The 20949-nt window shown below is 57.4% G+C and overlaps 2 protein-coding genes across 2 annotated transcripts in view; both read right to left on the bottom strand.

The window, feature by feature from the left end:
* Window positions 1–434: 434 nt before the first annotated feature.
* Window positions 435–5345, bottom strand: HK3 (hexokinase 3). Its single transcript, XM_088522709.1, has 19 exons — window positions 5164–5345; window positions 5002–5056; window positions 4769–4952; window positions 4391–4539; window positions 4136–4261; window positions 3937–4032; window positions 3751–3850; window positions 3481–3664; window positions 3132–3287; window positions 2799–3032; window positions 2401–2705; window positions 2185–2324; window positions 1943–2062; window positions 1765–1860; window positions 1540–1639; window positions 1239–1422; window positions 1004–1159; window positions 665–898; window positions 435–582 (listed from the first exon to the last, which is right to left on the bottom strand). The coding sequence occupies exons 1-19, from the start codon at window positions 5343–5345 to the stop codon at window positions 435–437; spliced, it is 2949 nt and encodes a 982-aa protein (XP_088378835.1).
* Window positions 5346–6945: 1600 nt separating this feature from the next.
* UIMC1 (ubiquitin interaction motif containing 1) overlaps window positions 6946–20949 on the bottom strand; it is a 34967-nt gene continuing 20963 nt past the window's right edge. Inside the window, exons 7-12 of the mRNA XM_010219076.2 lie at window positions 20111–20187; window positions 16655–16820; window positions 11337–11415; window positions 9659–9779; window positions 7863–7926; window positions 6946–7204 (exon numbers count right to left, since the gene is read on the bottom strand). Coding sequence (XP_010217378.2) covers window positions 6948–7204; window positions 7863–7926; window positions 9659–9779; window positions 11337–11415; window positions 16655–16820; window positions 20111–20187 — 764 coding nt within the window. The 3' untranslated portion in view covers window positions 6946–6947. The remainder of the gene's footprint in view (window positions 7205–7862; window positions 7927–9658; window positions 9780–11336; window positions 11416–16654; window positions 16821–20110; window positions 20188–20949) is intronic.

Below are 20949 nucleotides of genomic sequence, written 5' to 3'. Positions count from 1 at the left end.
CCTCGCAGAGCCCCTCTGCCGGAGACCGCGGCCGGCCGCGGGGAGCCAAAGAGGAGCGTTGGCGGCGGCGCGCGTGGCGGGGGCGGCGCTGGGTGTGCGTGGTGCGTGCGGTACCGTCGTGCTGTCTCCGTGTGGGGCCGGGCAGCCCCGCGCCCCGTGCCGTGTTGTGTAAAGACCGTTTTTTTTAATTCTGTATTAAGTGCATTCAAGTATTTACACTTGGCCTTATGTACATAGCGGTGCCGCGGGCGGGCAGGGGCCGGGGCGGGGGGGAGCTGGCGGACGTGAATGTAAATAAATTCGATATATATATTGCTACGTGGGGCTCTGCCCGGCCGTGCGCTGCGCCCAGGGCCCCCTCCAGCGCCCCGTCCCCCCCAGAGGCAGCGGTGCGGTGCAGAGTGCTTTATTGAAGGGCAGGGAGGTGCTGGCGCCTACTGCAGCCTCTGCGCCTGGGCCACGCGGCACTGCACGGCGGCCACCAGCGCCGCCCCTTTGCCCGAGCCGTCCTCCGACTGCAGGAAGGTGACGAAGCACTTGGGCGCCAGGTCGCGCAGCGTGCGCTGCAGGTGCTGCGAGAAGCTGCGGCAGGGACGGGAGAGGAGCATGAGCCCCCGCCGGGGCTCCCGCCGGCGCCTCGCGCCGCCCGCCCGGCCCCGCTCACCGCGGGTGCAGCTTGTACAGGGTGCCGTCCACCCCCACCGTCACCGCCAGCTGGGTCAGGCCGCGGCTCTCCCGCATCTTCTCCACGACGGCGGCCATGCCGGCGGCGCAGAGCTGGGCCGCCCGCAGCGACACGGCCTGGCACACCTCCCGCACCAGCACGCTGTCCTCGAAGCTGGCGTCCAGCTCCAGCTCGTGCAGGACCCCGCGCACTTGCCGCAGGGCCAGCCCGTCGCTGCAGGCACAACGTGGCCCGTCAGCATCGCTGGCACCCCGCACCTGCGGCGCCGATGGAGGCAGCATCATCCCACAGCACGGCACGGCTCCCCCCGGCACTCACATCTCGATGGTGGAGAGGAACTTGGTCTGGAAGATGTCCCTGGTCTGGAGCTTGGGCGAGGGCTTGCCCCGGAATAGGATGTGCTTTTCCACCAGCGCCAGCAGGATGTAGCGCACAATCTCGCCCAGGTACATGCCGCTGATCAGCTTCTCAAACCTGCCGGCGGGCAGCCTGTGCTGGGCATCGCCAGCCCCCTGCGCCCGGGCAGCAGTGCCGTGCTGGGACCCTCACCCACCTCTGCTTGCCTGGGTTGATGGTTTTCTCGTCCACCATGCGGTCGAAGTCAGTGAAGATGTCATCCAGGCAGCCGTTCTCCCCAAAGGCCCCCCATTCCATGTTGATGCACATGCGGCCCTCCTCCCCCTCGACGGTGCCCACGTTCTGCATCTCCTCCATGTAGCAGGCGTTGGTCCCCGTGCCTGAGGGTACGACGCCACCATCGGCCTTTGCTCCGTGTGGTCGTGCCTGGGGGGCTGGGGTGGTGGCAATAGGGACGTGCTGCCCACCCTGTGCGTGGGGACGGAGAGAGCACTCACCCACGATGAGGCCGATCTCACAGCTGGGGTCATCGTAGCCACAGGACATCATGGTGCCCACAGTATCATTCACCACGGCCACCACATCCAGCCCTGTGTGCTGCAAAGCAAGTGAGAAGGACGCATGCGGCTTTGGGACACTCAGCTGGCTCCTGGGGATGGCCAGGAGAGGGATGCCAGGTCCCTGTCCCCATGCGTGGCTGTCCTGCACTGCCCCGTCCCGACCTGTTTGCGCTTGGCAGCCTCCCGCAGCATCTGCACCACGTCGTTGCCCACGCAGCCCGAGGCGCTGAAGCCCTTGGTCCAGCTCAGCAGCACGGCCTGGGAGAGCGCGACGGGAGCAGCGTGGCCAGGCGCAGCCCCAGCCCTGCGCGGCCGCGCGGCGCTGGAGCAGCCCCCTCACCTTGTCCAGGCCCAGCTGCCGGCAGGGGAAGGAGAAGGTGAAGCCGAGCGGCATGACCTGCCCCGTCAGGCCCTGCTTCTGCTGGAAGTCTATGATGCAGTCGATGATGTGGTCGAAGAGCTGGGGAGTGTGGATGCCGTGACGCAGGGCTGGCCGCAGGGTGCAGCCCCCACAGCTCCCTGCATCCCAGCCCCGGAGGGAGACACATCCCCGGTCCCGTCCCCTCTTGCGGCGGGTCTCACCGCCTCGCCGGTGCCCTGCATGATGGCCAGCGGGATGGCATAGATCTCGCTGGCCATGCGGACGCCCTCCTTCTCCACGTGCACCACCAGCACGCGGAAGTTGGTGCCCCCCAGGTCCAGCGCCAGGAAATCGCCTCTCTCTGCGGGGAGCCAGCACAGGGTGTCAGCGGGGCTGCAGCACCGCCGTCCTCCCAGCGCCCTCGCCGCGGCCCTCACCGGTGCCGTCCGGCGTGTTGCGCACGTAGGTGGGCAGCATGCGCACGGAGGACTGCGCGTTGGTCTCCTCGTTCAGGCCCAGGTCCATCTCCCGCCGCAGGAGCGCCTGGACGCGCTGCAGGTCGGCGGTGCTGAGCCGCAGCGGGGCCAGGAGCTGGTCCAGCTCGCGGCGCTGGGCAGCCAGGCGCAGAGCCACCGCCGTCACCATGGCGGCCCCCCGGCCGCCCCCGTCTGCCGCGGGCACCAGGGTGACCGTGCACTCGGGGGCCAGCAGCTTGGTGATGCGCTGCAGGATCTCCCCGAACCTGTGGGAGGGAGAGGACGGCGAGGGCCGGGCTCCCTATGCCCCACCGTGGTGGCTGCCAGCGCCACGGGGGAGGTCCCACGTGCCACCTCACCTGGCGTGACCCCGGTACACGTCGCCGTCCACCGCCACGTTGGTTTTCAGCCGCTCCAGCTCGCGGCTCTGGCACATGTGGCTGAGGATGGCGGCCAGCCCGGCGGCGCAGAGCCCCGCGGCGCGGGTCACCACGGCCCGGCACACCTGCTGCACGTGGCAGCACTCCTGCTCGCTCGGCGCCAGCCCCAGCGCCTGCAGGGCGCTCCGTGCCGCGGCCAGGCCCGCCTCGTCGCTGCAGCGCAGAGCACGGCACTGGCACCCACTCCCACAGTGAGGTGCCACCTGCCCGTCACCTCCCCGCCACGTGCCCGTGGCAGCCCCAGTTACTCACTCGATGATCTCCAGGACCTGCTGGGTCTTCAACACATCCTTGGTCCCCAGGGCAGGGGCTGCAGCCCCGCTGAAGAGGGCTCCCTCAGCAGCCAGCTTGGCCAGCACGTGCCGGACGATCTCCCCCAGATAGAGGCCCCCAATGAGCTTCTCAAACCTGTGCAAAGACCCAGTGCATGTCAGCCCCCCCCACCGCGCTCTCTCTTCCCCTGCAAGGCCATGCTCACACATGCCCAGCGCTGCCCCAGCACCCTTCTGGCCCTGCAAGAGCGCTAAGAGCATCTCAGGTGCTGTTCACTCATGTTTGTGGGCCCCAGGAGAGCCTGCGCTCGCTGCGGAGCGTGTTGCACCTCTTGTGCCCAGGGTTGTGGGACTCCTGGTCCACACTCTGGTCATAGGGGGTCAGCACGTTGCTCAGGGCACCGTCGTCCCCAAAGCAGCCCCACTCGGTGTTGACACACATCCGCCCGCTGGTCTCCTCTGCTATCTCCACGTGGCATCCTTCAGCCATGAAGCAGCTGTTGGTGCCCATATCTGCAGGGAGCCGGGCAGAGGGAGCTGAGCACCAGCGGGGCCCCTCTGCACCCACTGCACCGGCCCATGGGGCGCCTGCCACTCACCAATGAGCAAGCCAACCTCACAGGGCATCCCCTCCATGCTGCAGCTCATCATGGTGCCCACCGTGTTGTTCATGAGGGCGACAACATCCACATGGTAGCGCTGGCCGGGAGTGGAGCGAGAGCCTCATCAGCCCCCCCCGTGCAGGGGGGCAGCGCCCCGGCCGGGACCCCGGCCCAGCTCCCCACCTCCTGCTTGTTGATGGCCGCCTGCAGCAGCTGCACCACGTCGTGCCCCTCCACGTCGCTGCAGTGGACGTCCTTGGACCAGGCGATGAGCTCGCCCTGCGGAGAGCACGGCCCGGCCGTCGGCGCCCGGTGTCGCAGCAGCTCAGTGCCCTGCTGCGAGCGCCCGGGGAGCCGGGGCAGCCGGGGCCGCCTCGCTCGCCTGGTCCAGCCGCGTCTGCCTGCAGCTGAACGGGAAGACGAAGCCCAAGGGCAGGCGTTGCTGCGGGTCACTGAGGCCGGCGCCGTCCAGGAACTGGCACAGGCACTGGGCGATGAAGTCGAAGAGCTGCCAAGGCGCAGATGGGGTTACTGCTGCTCACCCTACCCAGCGCCCCGCGGCCAGCGATATCCTGCTCCCTGGCCCCGCACGTAGCGGGGCACTCGGGGCCGCCCTCCGCCGCGACCCTGCCCGTACCGCTTCCCCCTTGCCCTGCATGATGTCCTCCGGTGTGTCGAAGAGCTGCTCCTTCAGCTGCAGGTTCTGGTTCCCGTCACCCGGCAGGGTCACCCAAAGGGTCCTCACGTGTCTCCGGCGCAGCTCCACCACCAAGAAGTCGCCCTTTTCTGCCGGGGAGCAGACGTGGTGTCAAATCCCCATCGTCCCCAAATCTCCTCCTTACCTGTCCTGAATAGTGCTGCTCTCCCCCCTGGTGGGCAGCAATTCCCAGCCTGGGAGCAGTGCAGGGGCTGGGGAAGTAGCCCCTGGACTCTGCCCCTTGGCAGCGGGAGCCCGCGCAAGGTGGCAGCTCCTGTTGCAGCTGTCCCCAGGCGCGTCCCCGGCCGGGGGCCTTACCGGTGCCGTCAGGCGTGGAGCACACGTAGGTGGGCAGCATGTGCACAGTGGCCTGTGCGTGCGTCTGCTGGCTCAGCCCCTTGGCCATGGCCTCCAGCATGTGGCCCTTCACCTCCTGCAGCGTCTCCAGCGACACGGTGAGCTCCATCAGGGCTCGCTGCACCTGCGGGTGGCTCGTCAGGGCCTGTCTGAGGACACTTTGTCCCAGGCGCCGGGGCAGGGACCAGTCTTACCGGCGTGAGGGAAGGAGCCGTGTCGCAGCGCCCCAGCGGCAGGTTCCCCTGGGGCCTGCATGGCAGGAGGTGGCCGGTCATCTGGCTGAGCCTGGCTTTGTCCAGCCGTGGCCGTGCCAGCGCCAGGGGCACTCGAGAGGCCACACGGCCCCAGGCCCTCACCGGTTCAAGAGGCGGGCTGGGGGCGACCAGCTCCTCTCGTTGTGGACCATGACGAGGCCCCGCGGGAGCAGGAGGATGACATCGGTGGTGAAGGTGGCCGGGCCCCGGCCCCGGGAGGCCCCGCCGTGCTGGCCCGAGCGGGGCTGGCCGCCCCCGGGGCCGCGGGGAGCAGGGTGGGACATGGCTCCTGCGGCCGGGGGCAGCGGGCCCGGTGGCGGGGGCCAGGGGATGGTGGTGCTGGGCCCGGGGACCGTTGCCAACGCGGAGGCCGTTGCCTTGGCGACAGATACAGAGCCCCCAGGGATACCCTGCCCTGCCATTGGCCAGGACGCGGCGCCGGTGGCCGCGGCGATGGCCAATGGGGCGGCCCGGTGCCGCGCGGGATGCGCCTGGGCCCATCCGCATCCCCGCGCGGCCCCGGCCCGGCCTGCGGCCCCGCGCCTGGCGGGGCGGCCTATTTCCAGGCTCATTTGCGTTCGGCTGCCTTTCCAATTAGCACTTTTAAATTTGAGCCCAAATTTTAATTAGCTCAGCGCCAACGCGCCCCATTAATGAAGGAGGCACATTAATGAGCCCTGCCCTTCCTAACGAGGGGCTCTGCAGCAGGAGGTGAGGCTGCTCCCTGGGTAAGCGGGAGGCCGGCGCAGGCGGCCGGGCTCGGGATCGCGGTGGCTGCAGGGCAGTGCCCGGAGGGAGGCTGAGCCGCCCCGCTGCCCGCAGGGCTCTGTGCTGTCCTTGAGGCCACGGCAGCTACGAGTATGAAGTGGCAGCGTCCCCAGGGGCACTGGGGACAGGAGACGCCCCTAGGCACCAGCCCAGGGCACTCCACAGAAATGCTGGCCCTGGGCCAGGAGAGCAGAGCAGAACAGGCTCGCCTGGCTTGGCACAGCAGCGCACTCAGCACCTACCTGGCCGGGGCAGCCAGCAACCGCAGCAGGAACACGGGGGTCACAGCTCTAGGGCTGCTGCCCCTTTCTGCTTCCCCTGGCCACGGCTCTTGGCTGGCACCAACGCACCCTCTGAAGATACGCGCAGACGAGCAAGAGCCTCCCAGGAGGGAAAGCCGCTCACAAGCGGCTCCCCCAGCTTCCCCGAGCGGAAAGGGAACAGCTGGTGGCAAATGCTCACATTAAAGCACCATCATAGGGAGCACAGAACGGCTTCCCCCTGCCCGGGGCACGTGTGCGCAAAGCGGTGCCGGAGAGGACAAAGGAGCCCACAGCAGCTGGACGGCGCGGGGCGCCAGCTGAGCTCACATCTGGCAGGCCCGGCTGGCTGGGGTCTGCAGCAGCGCCAACCTCCCCATCGAGGCCAGCAGCCGCCACGCACTTGTCTGCGCTGCTGCTTGCTGCACGCTGCCGCCTTGGAGCGCTCCCAGCGCGGGCACCGCAGCACCCTGCGCTGGCCACGCACCACCCCGGCACAGGGGGCCCTCTGCTCACACCGCCTCTCAGCCCCCGTGGCCCAAAGACAGTCATTTCACATGCATCGGCTGCTATTCCTCCTCTCCTCCCTCCAGCGCCTTCCCAATCCCCAGAGAAAGACAGCACAGCTCCTTCGTGTTGCTGCAGTTTCATAAAAACATACATAAATATATTTCCATTTCTTTAACAGGAAAGCAAAGCTGCACAGGCACCTAAAAAACACACAGTCACTTCTCTACCCAGCGCTCCCTGCACAGATCGTATAAAACATATAAAATGGGGGTGGCAGAAGGAGGCTGCAGGGGAAGCACGGGTAGACCCTGTGCAGATCCTCGCGGGCCGAGGGCTCCCACACTCGTCTCAGAATTTCCTCTTGCTCCGCCGGCAGGCTTTGGTTTGTTGCCGACTGCCCAAGCGAAGAGCCACGTGTGGCTCCAAGTCCAACACGCAGCCTGCGGCTTCTGCAACGGAGACGTGCGACTTGGCGGGGGAAATGCTGAAAGAAGCACACGAGAGGGAGCCCGGGCTGTCCCCAGCATCGTCCTCGGCTCGGCCAGGGAAAGCAGGAGGCGACTGTTGGTCTCTTAGTCCAGAGAAGGGGGTCCCCGCATCAGCACCTGGAACGAAAGTGCAGGTGAGGGCCATGGTGAGGGGAGCAGGATGCCGTGAGGTGCCTTTCTCCATGCTCAGGGATCACCTGTCCTCAGAGCCAGGGGGGAAAGCACCTCATCCAGGGAAGGCCGCGCTCTGCCGCCTCCAGGGAGCAGGCAGGTGGATGGAGCCTTCTTGGCACAGTGGCTCGGAGCACAGCCCTGCCTGCCTTGTCCCTCTGGTCATCAGAGCAGGATCCTGGGGTCCTGCCAACAGGAACAGCCAGGGACATGTCCAGCCACAGGAGCCCCCCATGGTGCTCGGGGCTGGCAGCAGCCCAGCCACCCTCTGTGGCTCTGGGAGCCACCAAGACAGCGTCACGGCTTCCAGCAGCGCCGAGCGGGGCTGTGCCCTCACCGTGGTGTCCTTCTGCGTGCCAGGCCCCCTGCCCCAGGGATTTGTGGCAGTTTGGGCCTGCTGGGGGGTGCAAAAGGCTGATGAAGGCCACAGCCTCCCACTCTGCTCAAGAAGAGCAGGCTCCTTTCAAGGGGAATTTGCTGCCCACACAGCCCAGGCCAAGCTGAGACCTGCGGCAGAAACTGAAGGGCTCAAAAGGAGACAGCCAGGAAAGGGGAGTTTCGGCAGCCCTGACCTGGCCGGGCAGCCCCAGAAGCAGCTTCCCACCTGCAGATCTGCTCTCCGAGAGCTCCAGCATGCTGAGGAGTCGCCCCTCGTGCCTTCCAACGTCCTGCCAAGGGAGAGGAGAACTGCCGTCACACCACAGCAGTGCTGCAAGGACACATCCCCTCCCGTGCCCCAGGCAGCCTCTTGGCTGCTGGTCCTCCCAGCACACTCGGCATTTCCGAACGCACGGCTGAGCAGGAGCAGCAGCCAACACGAGTGGCACTGCCGTGGAGCCAGCCCGAGCGCTGCAGCTGGCAGCCGTTACTAGAACAGAGCCTGATCCCAAGGGAGGCCGGATCCCCAAGCCCAGCGAGCGAGCACAGGGCTGCAGCCCGGAGACGGGGACACACGAGGGCTGCGACACCTCAGGCACGTCACCCGGCACTGCGGTGCCACGCGCAGGCTCCATCCTGCTCCGTCTTGGAGAGGCTGTGGTGCTGGAGTGAAGAGACTTCCTCCTCGGCATGATCAGATGGAGAGCACACATCTTCTGCCCTTTCTTAGGCCCCGGGAAAACGTGGCCATGCTGCTCACACAGGCTAAGGGAAGAGCACTTTGCCTGGCTGCTCCAAGCCTGGCTTGCCCAGCAAAGTCTCCTCTCCTGTCTGCCTTCCGTCCCCTAGAAATGCTCTAGAAGTCACTGGCAGTCCTGCTGCAAGGCTGGAGCTGAAAATAACCCCCAGAGGGACCTGCAATCCAACAGTGCCACCAGGAAGCTTCCCAATGGCCCAGGCCATGTCCAGGTACAACTTGCTCCCCACAGCTGAGCAGCCAGCCCAACACAAGGCAGAGCCAGAGGACACACGGAGCCTTGCCAAGCTGTCCCATGGGCAGCTGGTTTCCAGCACCCTTCCCGGTGCTGTGCCTGCCTGCAGGATCTCCAGCACCAGCGAGCTGAGCGGGCAGCGTCGCACAGCGCCGCGGCGCCCGTCACACGCAGGAGCAGCCGGGCCCTGCAGCGCTCCCAGCCACGCAGCGCCTGGCTGTATCCCAGCCAAGAATCGTCAACCAGAAATCTCATCATTTGCATCTGAATCCCCAAGGGCTGAGGCCTGTGGTGGATTTAAGGGATTATAGGAAACTAAGACATCATGTTGCATCTTCACGCTGCGAATCACATTTCCGAGCAGAGGCAGAGCTGCTGCGCCAGGGCTGTGCCCACGGTGGGGAGGCCTGGAAGGGCCCCTCTCTGCGCTCCCCTGGGACAGCCGGGAGCAGCAAAAATCACGGCGGGGGCCAACACGTGGCAACAACTGTGTGCCAGCTGCTCCCCACGCTACCCTCCCACCTCTCCTGGCAAGGCCTGTCCCCCACGTACCCACCACGCAGCAGCCACCGTGCTCGCTTCCGCACGGTTCTCCTGGGATGCTTCGCTTTGCTCCTGGCACTCGGTGGTTCTCCCTGCTTTGGCTCTAAAGCCCTCCCCAAAAGGAAGGGGCTTGTGGACAGAGTCAGCCACGCTCATCACCCTGACACTGCCCTCCACTCGTCTCTGCCCAGGCCAGGAAGCCTGCAGGACGGAGGCGCTGCTTGGCAGCAGGACAGCCCTGGCTCCCTGCCTGCTGGAGAGGCTCCTGGCAGCTCCGCTGGATTAGCTCATCCCCTGGGACTGGTCCACGCTCTTGCAAAACGCTGTGGAAGGGAGGGCAACGAGCTCTCTGGCCACAGCTACCCACAGAGGCGGGCAAACCTAGAGCGGGTCAGCTCATCCCGAGCCAGGGAAACGGCTCCTGCTGGCAACCCACCCCCGAGCGCAGCACAGAGCGAAGGAGCCGGTCTGCGGAGTCGCCCCTCACCTTGGCACTTCGCAGCCTCCTGGTTCCCTGAGCTTGCCTAGCAGCCTGAAGGCAGTTGTCCACATGCCTCTGATACTGCAGCAGTGGCACCAGTGACTTACAGAGGTAGCACTTCTCACACCTGCCAGGCAGCAAAGGACAGAGCACTGCATTAGGATTCACCCTGCGCTGGGCTACCAACCACCAGCGGCCACTCTCCTCCTGCAGGCCGTGCCACGGAGGAGACGGACGTGTCACCACATCGGCACCTGCTCAGCAGGGTCGGGCCAGCAGCAGTGACGAAGACTGAGTGATTATCAGTTTTCCCTGCCTGTTCCTCTGTATCCTGCTGCTGCAGCAGCAGGACAGTAATCAAATCTGCTCATCTAACTATCTCAAACACCACTGACTTCTCCCCAGACATAAAGCACCCTGTCAAAATCCGCAGAAATGAAGTGCAAGGGCTTTGCAAAGGGGACTTAAATTCTGCCTGAAAAGCAAACCAAGTGTGTTAAATCAGAGAGACATTTTACCAGGGCTGGATGAACTTGTCTGACTAGTAAATCAAGTCTTTCTCTACACTGTCTCCATTTTACATCAAGCCATGTTGGGAGAGGAATGCGGAGCACACGGTCCTGCTGGGTGCCTGGCACAGGCACCCTCTCTTGCAGTCGCGTTCCTCAAACCCCCTCATGTGCGCAGAGGATGCCCAGACTCATGCAGGATGGATTGAATGTGCCTAGGAAGAAAATTACTTTGGGTGAAGGGAGATGAAGGTCAGGCATGGATTTACACAGCAACACTCGCTGCCAGGCCGGCTCTCAGCACGGATGGCACCATGCAGAAGAGGACACTGGTTCTTCAGGAGAAGAGCATCCACCGGGGAGTTACTCAGGGATGGACCATCTGCATGAAGAGATGAGCCCTCAGGGACCAGCCCCAGCAGCACTGTGTTCAGTTTGATAAGCAGCACTCACCTACTAAAACTCACCCCAGGCTCTAAAATGCATATGGAGAGCCCCCATCGAGCAAAACTCTGCAGTACTTTCCTGTATTTTCTTTCCAGTCAGTGCTGATTACCCAGATAATGTGTCTAAACAGAAGCTGTCCTCTCTATAATTAGCCTAATTCCATTAGTGATGTTGCCATCCACTGTTTGCAACGGCAAAATTGCTTCCATAGCAGGGATTTTACTGTCAGATCCTCTCTTATGATGCTTTGTGTGGGTGGGAGGAGGAGGGGCTGCATGGGAAGAGATTAAACAAAGCCACTGCGATTCTGAAAGTCTAATTTAATTAAGAGTATCACTACAGGTGCCATATTGACAGCCTCCCTTGTCCAAGCCTCTCCTTTTCCTGGGGCTACCAAGCTCAAATCTCCCATTAGAAACTGGCTGAGTTAGCACCATTTTAACTGCACCTCCCTCCACAATGGCCAGAGACTGCACATCCCAGCTCGCCATGGGTTGGCCAAAAGGAACTTAGCGTAAAGCATAACCATTCTGAACACAGCAAATTCTTCTTGCTTTGCTATAAAAATACCCAGTACTGCAACAAAATGGACTGAGGGAAGGCAATTTCTTAGGGAAATACTGCCAGAAGGCCATCTCCCAGAATTTATGCAAGTGAAAAGACATCCACAGACAAGCTAGAACGGAAGCACAGGACCCAGTGCCGGAGGAGCAAGGGAACCTACTCACTTGTCAGTGCCTGAGGACGCCGGGCCGCTCTCGCTGCCGGCAGCTCTGCTTCTCGCTTCTCTCTGGCGCCGGGTGAGCACTGGAGACAAAGCAGAAAGGGTGACCCACCATCCACCCCACCGCATCCCACGGAGCATCCACGACCATCCACCCCACCGCATCCCACGGAGCATCCACGGAGCTTGCATTTCAGCCTCCTCCACTCAGGTCTGCAGCAGGCTTCACCACAGAAAAAAAGGCAAAAAAACACTGGACTGGGATAGGTCTTTCCTGCAGAAGGTGTAGTGACCAATTCTCCTTTTTTTTTTTTTTTTGGAGGATTCTCCTTTGTTTTTGTTTTTTTTTTCCCCTGCACCTGCAGATCAGGTAGCTGTTTCACACTGTAACTTGCCCTGACCACCAGAAAGAGCTTTATCAACAGGACGCCACTCACAGTAATTCCTTCCCCTGGAAGGGGAAGGCTTTGACAAATAGCCTGAACGGTCACCACTTTCCTCCCCTCGCAAGTGAAAGCGGGAGGACATCCTGATCCTCCGCATGGAGCTCCGTGAGGGCTCTGGATGGCTCTTCCCAAGCCAGGGCCTGCTCCGATGCGCGCAGGTAGCTAGCGAGATCCTGGCCTGACCAGCCTGCTGATGATGGGAGCCAACGTTTTCTGTTCCCTCAGCAATCCCAAGCAGTCTCTCCAAACCTGCTCTCCAGGCATTTGCAGGGAGCATGTCTAAGTGTTGTCTCTTTCAGTTGAATTCCTCTCAGCATATTTCTGTTGACATGCCACCAGCAAAGATCCTCGGGGAGCGTATCGGATATCTTAGCTCGCTGCACCAGGGACATCCAAGATTCCAGCTCCAAAACAGATGTTGCAGTAAGCACTCTCTGCAATCTGGCTGAAGCTCAATGCATGGAGCTGTTTTACAGCCTGGCAGCACTGCTTCCCATACCTGATATTCTCCCTAAAAGAAAGGCCAATGTATAGGCCTGTTATTATTGGCACAAATTCTGTAGGAAAGAAGGGGGCAATCCTGCAGAGAATGGGGGAAATCCTTCAGAGCTTTAGGAAAGCCCCATTTCCAGAGCATGAGGCAATCCTGCTAGCCCCAATATTCATGCCCAGTACTGACAGAGGAAGGCTTTTCACCCCCAGCCACCTCTGATCCGCAGCCCCAAGCAGCACAGGCGCCGCGGGCTCCTCGCGAGCTCTTGGGGCTGAGACCCCCGCTCCGAAGCCGGCTCGAGCTCGAGCACGTCCTAGGACGTGGGCACCATCATCAGGTGGTGACTGAGGACAGCAGCTTTTTTTTTCCTCACAGGCATCAAGGCAGCTTCTCTGTTTAACCCAGCCTGGCCCAGATTTGAAGTAGCAGCTTGATTAAGAGGATGGACAACCACGGCCAACCCCCAGGCCATCCAGCCTCCCCACAACCCAACTGCCATGTGTGTTTGACAGCGTGGTGAAAGCTGCTCTCCACAGCAGTGTGCACTTGTTAATATTCTTTTAACACCGTCTCGGGGGGCTCGTGCACTAGCTCAGGTGTTAATCAGTTCTATTTTTTATCAAAAGCAGTGAACACATCTGGCATAATGGGGCTCATTAGGGATCTCGGGGACCAGCTCTACAGATGCTCAGGGGAGGACCCCCAGCTGCGCTGCTGAAAGCAGGAGCAAAGGAGAGCGAACAGGGCCAGCAGCACGAGGGGCTTGGTGAAGCACAGCAGAGTCAGCCTGTTCCCCGTTCACATATTCACACACACTGGCAAGGCACAGCCCCTGCCAAAACACCCCAGCAGCCTGTGGGAAGGGGTTTCAGAGAGAAAAAAAACAGCTTGCCGCAGGGAAAATCTCCACTGCAACCGGGCAGGCCTGACCAGCTGTGTGATGGGAGCTTTGTAGCTCTCCCAGCTGTAATGCTCTTTGCTAGGTCAGATGTGTTTTGTAGCCTGAAAACGACCTTTTCACCAGCCCCGCGTTTCTCCGGGTTGACAAGTGATCCCTGGTGCGCTCGGCTCCAGCTCTCCCCGGCGGGAAGAGGATCGAGCCCTTCCCGGCTGCCTCCCGGGGCCGGCGGGAGGGCAGCGGCGGCAGGGCCGGATCGGACCCTGCACGAGGCACCTGCTGCAGCGGGTTCCTCCTCCGGGCACTCAGCTTCCTACTCTTACTACCCGCTGTACTATTTTTGTGCAAGATCCTATTAATGGCAGCCTCTCCAGCATCTTGTCCTTTTTCACAAGTGATGAAGCTTTTCTCCGCACCCGTTCTGTTACTCTTCCTGCTGTAACAGTGCCACTTCTATTCATGTCAGGAGCTTTTTAACAGCACCATCGCTGCTGCTTCTGCCACTCTGGAGATTGACAGCTGCTTCAGGTGGTATTCGAGGCTTGGGGAGGAAGAGATGCATCAAATCCTCTTTTTCCTGGGCTTACTTGGGAATTGAGATGTTGTGAGTGCAGAGATGGAGGGCCACAGGAACAGAGCACGGCCCAAAGCTCGAGCCTATTCAATATGCTCAGCACCAGCCAAGACTCGCTTCCAGACCGATGCCCGTATTGGCAGCAGCAGAAGGCGACGGATCTGACAACTTCATCGGAGAGCCCCCTCACAAGCAAACCCTTCACATGACTGCACAAAGGAAGGAGCTGGCACGACACCTCCAAGGGGTTCATTCATTCCCTGGGAATCTGCAGCATTCACAGACCTGGCAACTACCGCTCCAAGGCTCCCCAAGCTGGTGCAGTAGCTAAAACACCAGCAGCCTCTTCCATGTCATCTACTCAGACGACAAGGAAATGGAAATTCATGACCAGATTTTCATACAGTCCAGGTATGCAGTGATCCAGGCACCCAGCCAAGGCAACCATGTCCATACACAACGGAAGCAATTGTCACTCATCTTGCCTTGTAACTCATCTTGCCCAGCTAAATGGTTTGAAAACCTACCCTTAAATATCAGCCAGGCTGAGCTGGCCTCCTCATTCAAAGCACTTCAAGGCTTTGGTGGATGATTAGAAGACAGAGGAAGAGTAGAAAAAATGAAAGAAATGGTTTTATAATTTTAAAGCAGAAAACACTGAAGATTACAGCAATCTGCAGTACTAAAGATATTGGGAGTATCAGGAATTAATAAATCCTAAAACAGGCCAGGACCCCTGACCCAGTGCAGTAAAGGGCATCTGAAGCCTTTTTTAAATAGATCAGGAGAGGGCTTAGGAGGGGAGGGAAGTTTGATTTTCTTTCATATGAGGTTATTGCTGCATTCTTGGGATTACTGCTGTGTTTTTTGCTTCAGAAGACAATTCAACCACTTTCTCCCTCCCCTCACCACCTCTCCACATTAGCTTTACGCATGTTTTGTGTCAGGGGATGATGCCACCACAACATGCCTGGAAAGAGAGGCCCTCCATACCTCCAACAAGACACATTCCAGGCTGCACGTTCCTCAGCTCGGCACTAAACACCATCCCTGCCCATGCACCCTGGACACCTCCGACCAGCCGAGACCTTCCCAGGTGGTTCCAATCCCTGCACGGGCACTTGGTGCCCTGCAAGCCAAACCCCAACCAGACACCACATTTTGGTCTAAGTTCAAGTAGCCCACGGCTCCTTCAAGACTTTTGGACCAAACAACACAGGCAGAGACTCTTATGACTAGCAAAGTCTGACGTTTACATGGAAAATGCTGGAATAACTCAAAATCAAAAACCTGAATTAATGTGATTTTGTCCCAGAACCATTGCTCTTCCCAGAGCTATTACTGGAGAACAAAATCACTTCTCTTTCGGGCTAGTTTTCATATGGAGGGATTATACTGAACATAGCAGAGAAGCAATTCCAAAATAGCTATCCCTACCTACATCCCCAAGGAGACCAGCCTGAGAGCAGCATGAAAAGGCCAGCCCTGAACTTTGTCCTGCTGAAATGTAACACCAAAAGAAAGAACAAGCTCCCTTGCATTGCCAAAAAACTCAAAGCCTTCTCTGGATCACAGTCAGGATTCCCTAGGATCAATGGATACACTCTCAATCTAGGCACACTTGGGACTTGATTACCGTGGGACAAAAGATATTCTGCTAAAATGTATATTAAAAATTCAGCTTCATTTTGTAGCATGCATAAGACCTTTGTGAGCGTTGAGGATGGCAGCAAAACTGTGATAATTCATGACTTGCAGGGGCCATTTCCCTTTTGCAGAAGCAGTTGGTTTGTGCCCACAGAGACAAACCCCCCATCAGAATTCAGCACCAAGCAGTACCAGCTGCTACGCTGGCTCTTTCTGTCGTATCTCCAAAGATTTAGTGTAACAGGGACCCTGCATTTTAAAACTACATCAATTCTGCATTAAGATTACATGGTGAAACTTCCTTTTGCTAGAGAAATGCAGAAGTTAGAGTTCTTGTACCAGCTCTGATTTGCTCAAATTGCTTAGACATCATAGATTAAGGTTGTACTTAATAACTCAATATGTAACTGAAAATTATATGTGCACAACCTGAAAACTTAATCTTATTACAAGCTACTACTTTGATATTACCTGACATTATGCTAACATAGACTTTACATTTCAAGCAGAAGCTAAACCATAACTTATTGAATATGTTGATAACCAACTGGTGTATTTGTTCATTTAAGCTCTACAAAGGTTGGTTATGAAAAACTGACATGGAGAGAACTGCAAAGAGGGTTTAATAACAACATTCTGACCGCACTCCGACGCTTCAGTCTTCACATGAGGTAGAAAGATCTGAGCTCCCAGGTCGATAGTTATCATTATATAATTTTAGAGAAACAAGGGGAAACTTTTCTCAGTTTCTCACTGCTGAGCAAACCACCTATATAAATACAAATGTCAGACTCATTGCACAGCGCAGACTGTGCTCGGAGTCATGCAGAAAATGCTCCCTTTTCGGGAGCTCTGAAGGACGCTCTCAGTTGCGTAGCTCTGGAGTCTGTCATTTTCTAGCACTGGCAAATTCTCTGCAGGCCCTCACAAAGCACACAAAAGATGTGCCTTTTGAGTGAAGCAGCCATGGCCAGATCCTGGGGTAATATTCAGCTTACACACTTTCCAAGGGACTAATAATATGATCAATTATGAAGCCATTCAGAGAGAAGAGCTGTCTGTGCCGTAGGTGCTGGAAAGACAGGAGCCTCCAGTAACTTTCTCCCTGGCCAGCTTGGAGGAAGAAAAAGGCAGAGAGAACAAACCTCTCTCCATGCCACACACAAAATGTCCTGATGGGGACAGGATTACAGAACGCGGCTGCAAGCAGCAGGAAAGGGGGACAAGCACAGCGAGCAAACGCACAGAGGCAGCCCCGGCAGACCTGGGGAGTCGTGGGCAGCCTCCTCTCCCGCGCCGTTGCAGTACATGGCGTGCAGCTCGATCTCCGTGGCCGGGAAGCGCCGCTCGCACAGCGGGCACGACACGCGCCCAGCGGCTGCGGGGCTGCCCTCAGGCACAGCCCTGCTGGCGTTCTCATCTCCACCAGCCTAGGAGGGAAGAAGAGGAGAAAGGGAAAAATAATCAGCCAGACAGGTTATTGTGCTGCTTCTCCTTCTTTGCTGGGTGTTGAGCTCTGTGCTGTCGGAGAGCTACCCCCATAGACGCAGCTTTTCTCGGTAAGTTTTATTCTCCCTTCAGCACATACAGGTCAGGAATAACACCACTGGCTGAGTGAGCTGTGCAGTACTGTCTAATTCTTCTTCCAAAGGCAACACGTCCTGCTGAATCACGATGAAACTTCCCTGCACAGCCGTGCACAACATTTAAGGCAAACATCACCTGCACTACCACAGAAAAACAGCAAAGCCTCCATTAATCAAGAAAGCTCAGAAGCGAAACTGATGGAAAATTCATGGAGCAAAGCAAGAGTTCAACACCTGAGTTGTGCTCATCAGTCTCTGGACATGATCCATGCTACACAGGCTGCACTGTCTGGGACGAGATCTTCCTCCAGGATGAAAGGAGCCTGCTGTGCATATGGCGAGTACGGCAAGATCCCCAGGGAGCTCCTCCTCTCTAGAGGATGTGGCTGGAACAGTCATCAAAGGGGCCACAGACCAAGGAGAGAGGCAATACATTTAAAATCCACGTCACACAAAATTTCTAGAGGTGGCTTTGCACCCATGTTGTGAGGGCAAAATGTCACAGCCCATCTTTGTTCTCTGGGTGCTGTTAGCACTGATCTCTCCTTTTGCATTGATTACACAGCTGTTGAGCCTCTGAAATGCAAACTCTTCCCCACACTAGTAATGCGTCCAAGACACAGCAGACTTGAACCATCTCATCTGTAACTAGAGCTCTGCCTAGTCAAGCTTCCTACAAGATTTGTCTAGATTTAACAAAGAATTTATTCTTTTACAATGATTAAAAAACTTATTTAAGTATTGACCGTGTAGGAGAAAGCCATGGGAAATTAATACAGGAGAGTTTCTGTCCTTGGTTCCAAGCAGTGACGTGTGTGCAGCTAAACTGCTGTCTGCTTCCCTCCAACAGTGTAGTTTCGGGGAAGCAGTAATTGGGGTCAGCCAAGATGCTCAGCGCCGCTGCAGCAGTTTGCCGTATTACTTGGTTTATCACCTGCTTTGCCAAATGAGGGTTTCATCCTGAACACCCATCCTCATTTTTCTGTCCTGAGGGGAAGAAGAACACTTTACTGACTCAGAGAAGCTAAGCAAGAGATTGCAGAACTGGGCTTGAACTGAGAATCCAACCCAGAAAACCCCTTCCCGGTACCTGGCTGACAGTCTCCGGGCAGCAACCCCCAAGGCCAGACAGCACACTCACTTCCAAGGAAACTTTCTGCCCGATGGAAGAGTTGCCTCAAGAATTTCTCCATCCGGACACAGGCTGTTGAGATACATCGCCTACTGCATTTGCTCTCACACTCTGCTCTCACATCTGAGGGTCGCTACATCTTGTGAAGTCCTCACCGTGGGGCATCACAAAGAGGAGCTGCGCAAACAAGACACGTCAAATCCCAACGCTCAGATCAAACCTGCAGTCACTCAGACAACACAGAAATATAAGCTGGGAAAAGTAGCAGGCACTGCTTCTTCTAGCTGCCATTTTAAAAACAATCTTAGGAGATCACCAATTCTGCACTCCCTGCCTGCCTACGTTCAGCAGCAAATTACGAATTTTAAATGGAAAGGCAGAATTCTGTAACAAAAGGCACCACAGTCCCAAAATTGCTTGTACCAAACGTTGCAGGAACAACCTAAGAAATCTCACTGCAGAACCAACCACCCCTGCCAGAAGCAGGAATTGTTGCCTCTGCTTTTCAGCAGAGAAAAGTGCCTACAAGACATAGCACTTGCAGCCAACAGCCAGCCAAGAGCAAGGCTAGAGGCTGAGCTCAAGAACAAGACTCCTCTGTCCTGGCTCAGCATCTGCTGGGAAAACGTCAGTCCCGTTGGTCTCTGCCTGCTCCACACTATCTGCTCATCTACACAGCAGTTTTTTCAGCAGTCTTCCTGGGCAGCTGCAGGCTCAGGACTTGCTGCCAGTGATACTGTTGCTGAGCAATCCTTAGCAAGCACAACCACATCACTTCTCCACACTGGGTTGACCATCTTGTGCCCAGCAGCTGTCTAGGCAGAAGCTTGAGAGCCAAAGGCACCATCTACAACGTGTGAGGGACAGGCCAATATTCCGGCCATACCTGAATGGGCCACGAATGCACTTTAGTGGCTAAGGCTACAGGTCCCTGCACAGAAGGACAACTGTCTCTCCTGCCTCTTCCTGCTGCAGGCTCTGATTGACAGAGGGCTACTTTGAGATACACGCAGAATGAAAGGCACACGAGAGCACAATCTGGTTTATTAAAAGGCCTGTGACAAAGAGACATGGGAGCTGCAGACACCCTGCACAAGCTGCAGCCTCCCAGAATGCGCCTTCCACAAATGAACCCTCTTGTCAAGAGCTGTACGATTCTCTATTCATGTACCCTGCCAGAGCAGTACTTGGCAACCCCTTTGATACAGTTCTCTAAATTAATAGACAAAGGGAGTTTTATCAGAAGCAGGAACTGAAGTCAGATGTCGGTACGGCGACAGCTGCACAGCAATTGCTGCACAGGTGTGCCAGCACAGGAAAAGCAGCCACACAACAACGCGCATCTGCATCGGCAGGCAGAAAGGATGGCCCTGCCACTGACTTACTACTGCTATTAACTGCTGCCGCATAAAAACCCGGATCCCCGGGCTCAGCTCACTCTCCTTGGACTGCAAACCATCAGCTGCCTCCTCTCAACATTTCAATGTCATCTTTATCTCAACCCAATCTCTCTGAGTGAATCTCTCCTCTCAGAAACGGTCTGTGGAAAACAAAAGACACAAGTTCAAAGGACTGTAGCAGGGAAAAATGTGTCGAAAGATGATGCAACGAAGATTCACCAGGAATCCCACCAGAGCTCCTGGAATACCCTGCATCACTGACTACCACAGCACTCTGCTTCTAACTCTGGGCAAGCAACAGTGCTGCTGTTGAGACTGAGGACATCACCCAGACAGAAATGGACATGATGTAGAATAACAAACTGGAACTGATAGCAACTCTCCAGCTCCAGAGGCAGCTGCAGGCAGCCCTTGGCCAAAGGCAACTTGAGCTACAAAAGGATTGAAAAAAAAGTGAAAAGAGAAGCGATCATGAGGATCCCAGCAGCAGAAACTCATGCTCTCAGCCACCCCAGGGGAAACGCTAGCATAGCCCAGCTGAGCCAAAGACTAGGGAGGCAGGCTGGAAGCAGGACAACTTACCCAGCTTCACACACTCTTACCTGCATAGAGGCATCTTTGCTGTCCAAGCCCAGCTCTTCTCTCTCTGGCTCTTCTTCTGACGGACTCGGCTGGGTCTCTGCAAAAAACATCACCATCTCAGGGAAGGTTTGCAGCCCCCAAACTTTCTCCTCAGTTGTTGGTGTAACTCAGCCCATTTCTGAACAGTGTTTTCACAGCTTCTAAACACTTTTATTTAGACTTGACACAAATGTTAACAGACAATGTGCAACAACACAGCCAGATGAGGGGTTAAAAGTCACAGCACAATGGTGTGAGGACAAAGCCACTGTAGCTTAGCAGCTTCATGGGGAGTGAGACTAGACAGAGGCAATGTGCGTGGGACACTTGCTGGGATAGAGACAATGCAAGAATAGAGCCCTCCCTCACACCCAAGGAGCCAGCCAGAGCTCCCCTTCTGTGGCTTGCCACATAGTTGCACCTTGTTCAGACCTCCACATTTTCGTTAGCAACAAAAAATGCCTCCGAGCACCACCATGACTTCTCCCTGTACAGATGCTCGTGAACAAGAGCCGTCTTTTCATCAGGTTTCTCACCTAAAACCCTGAACTGGGAAATTAAGAGAAGACTCCAACATGCTAGAGAAGACCAGAAAAGAAAAATCTCACTGGTCCCAAACACGTGTGCTAATTAATATAACAGAAAAGTCACTTATGCTTTACACAGCTTTACACTAAAGGATCTGAAAACTTCCTGATGGTCTTGAAGAGACCACTCTTGACACCTCATTTTGAATGAGCACTCTGCCCTGACATACATTCTGGCAAAGACAGAGCTGTAACACTGTCTTAAATGAAATGCATCCCAAAACAAGGAATCA

This window comes from Tinamus guttatus, unplaced genomic scaffold (assembly GCF_059628265.1).
Source record: "Tinamus guttatus ecotype Peru unplaced genomic scaffold, ASM5962826v1 Tinamus_guttatus_pri_ptg000155l, whole genome shotgun sequence".
Lineage (NCBI taxonomy): Eukaryota > Metazoa > Chordata > Aves > Tinamiformes > Tinamidae > Tinamus > Tinamus guttatus.
The sequence above is the reverse complement of the archived record's forward strand: the minus strand, read 5'-3'. Positions and strand labels throughout refer to the sequence as shown.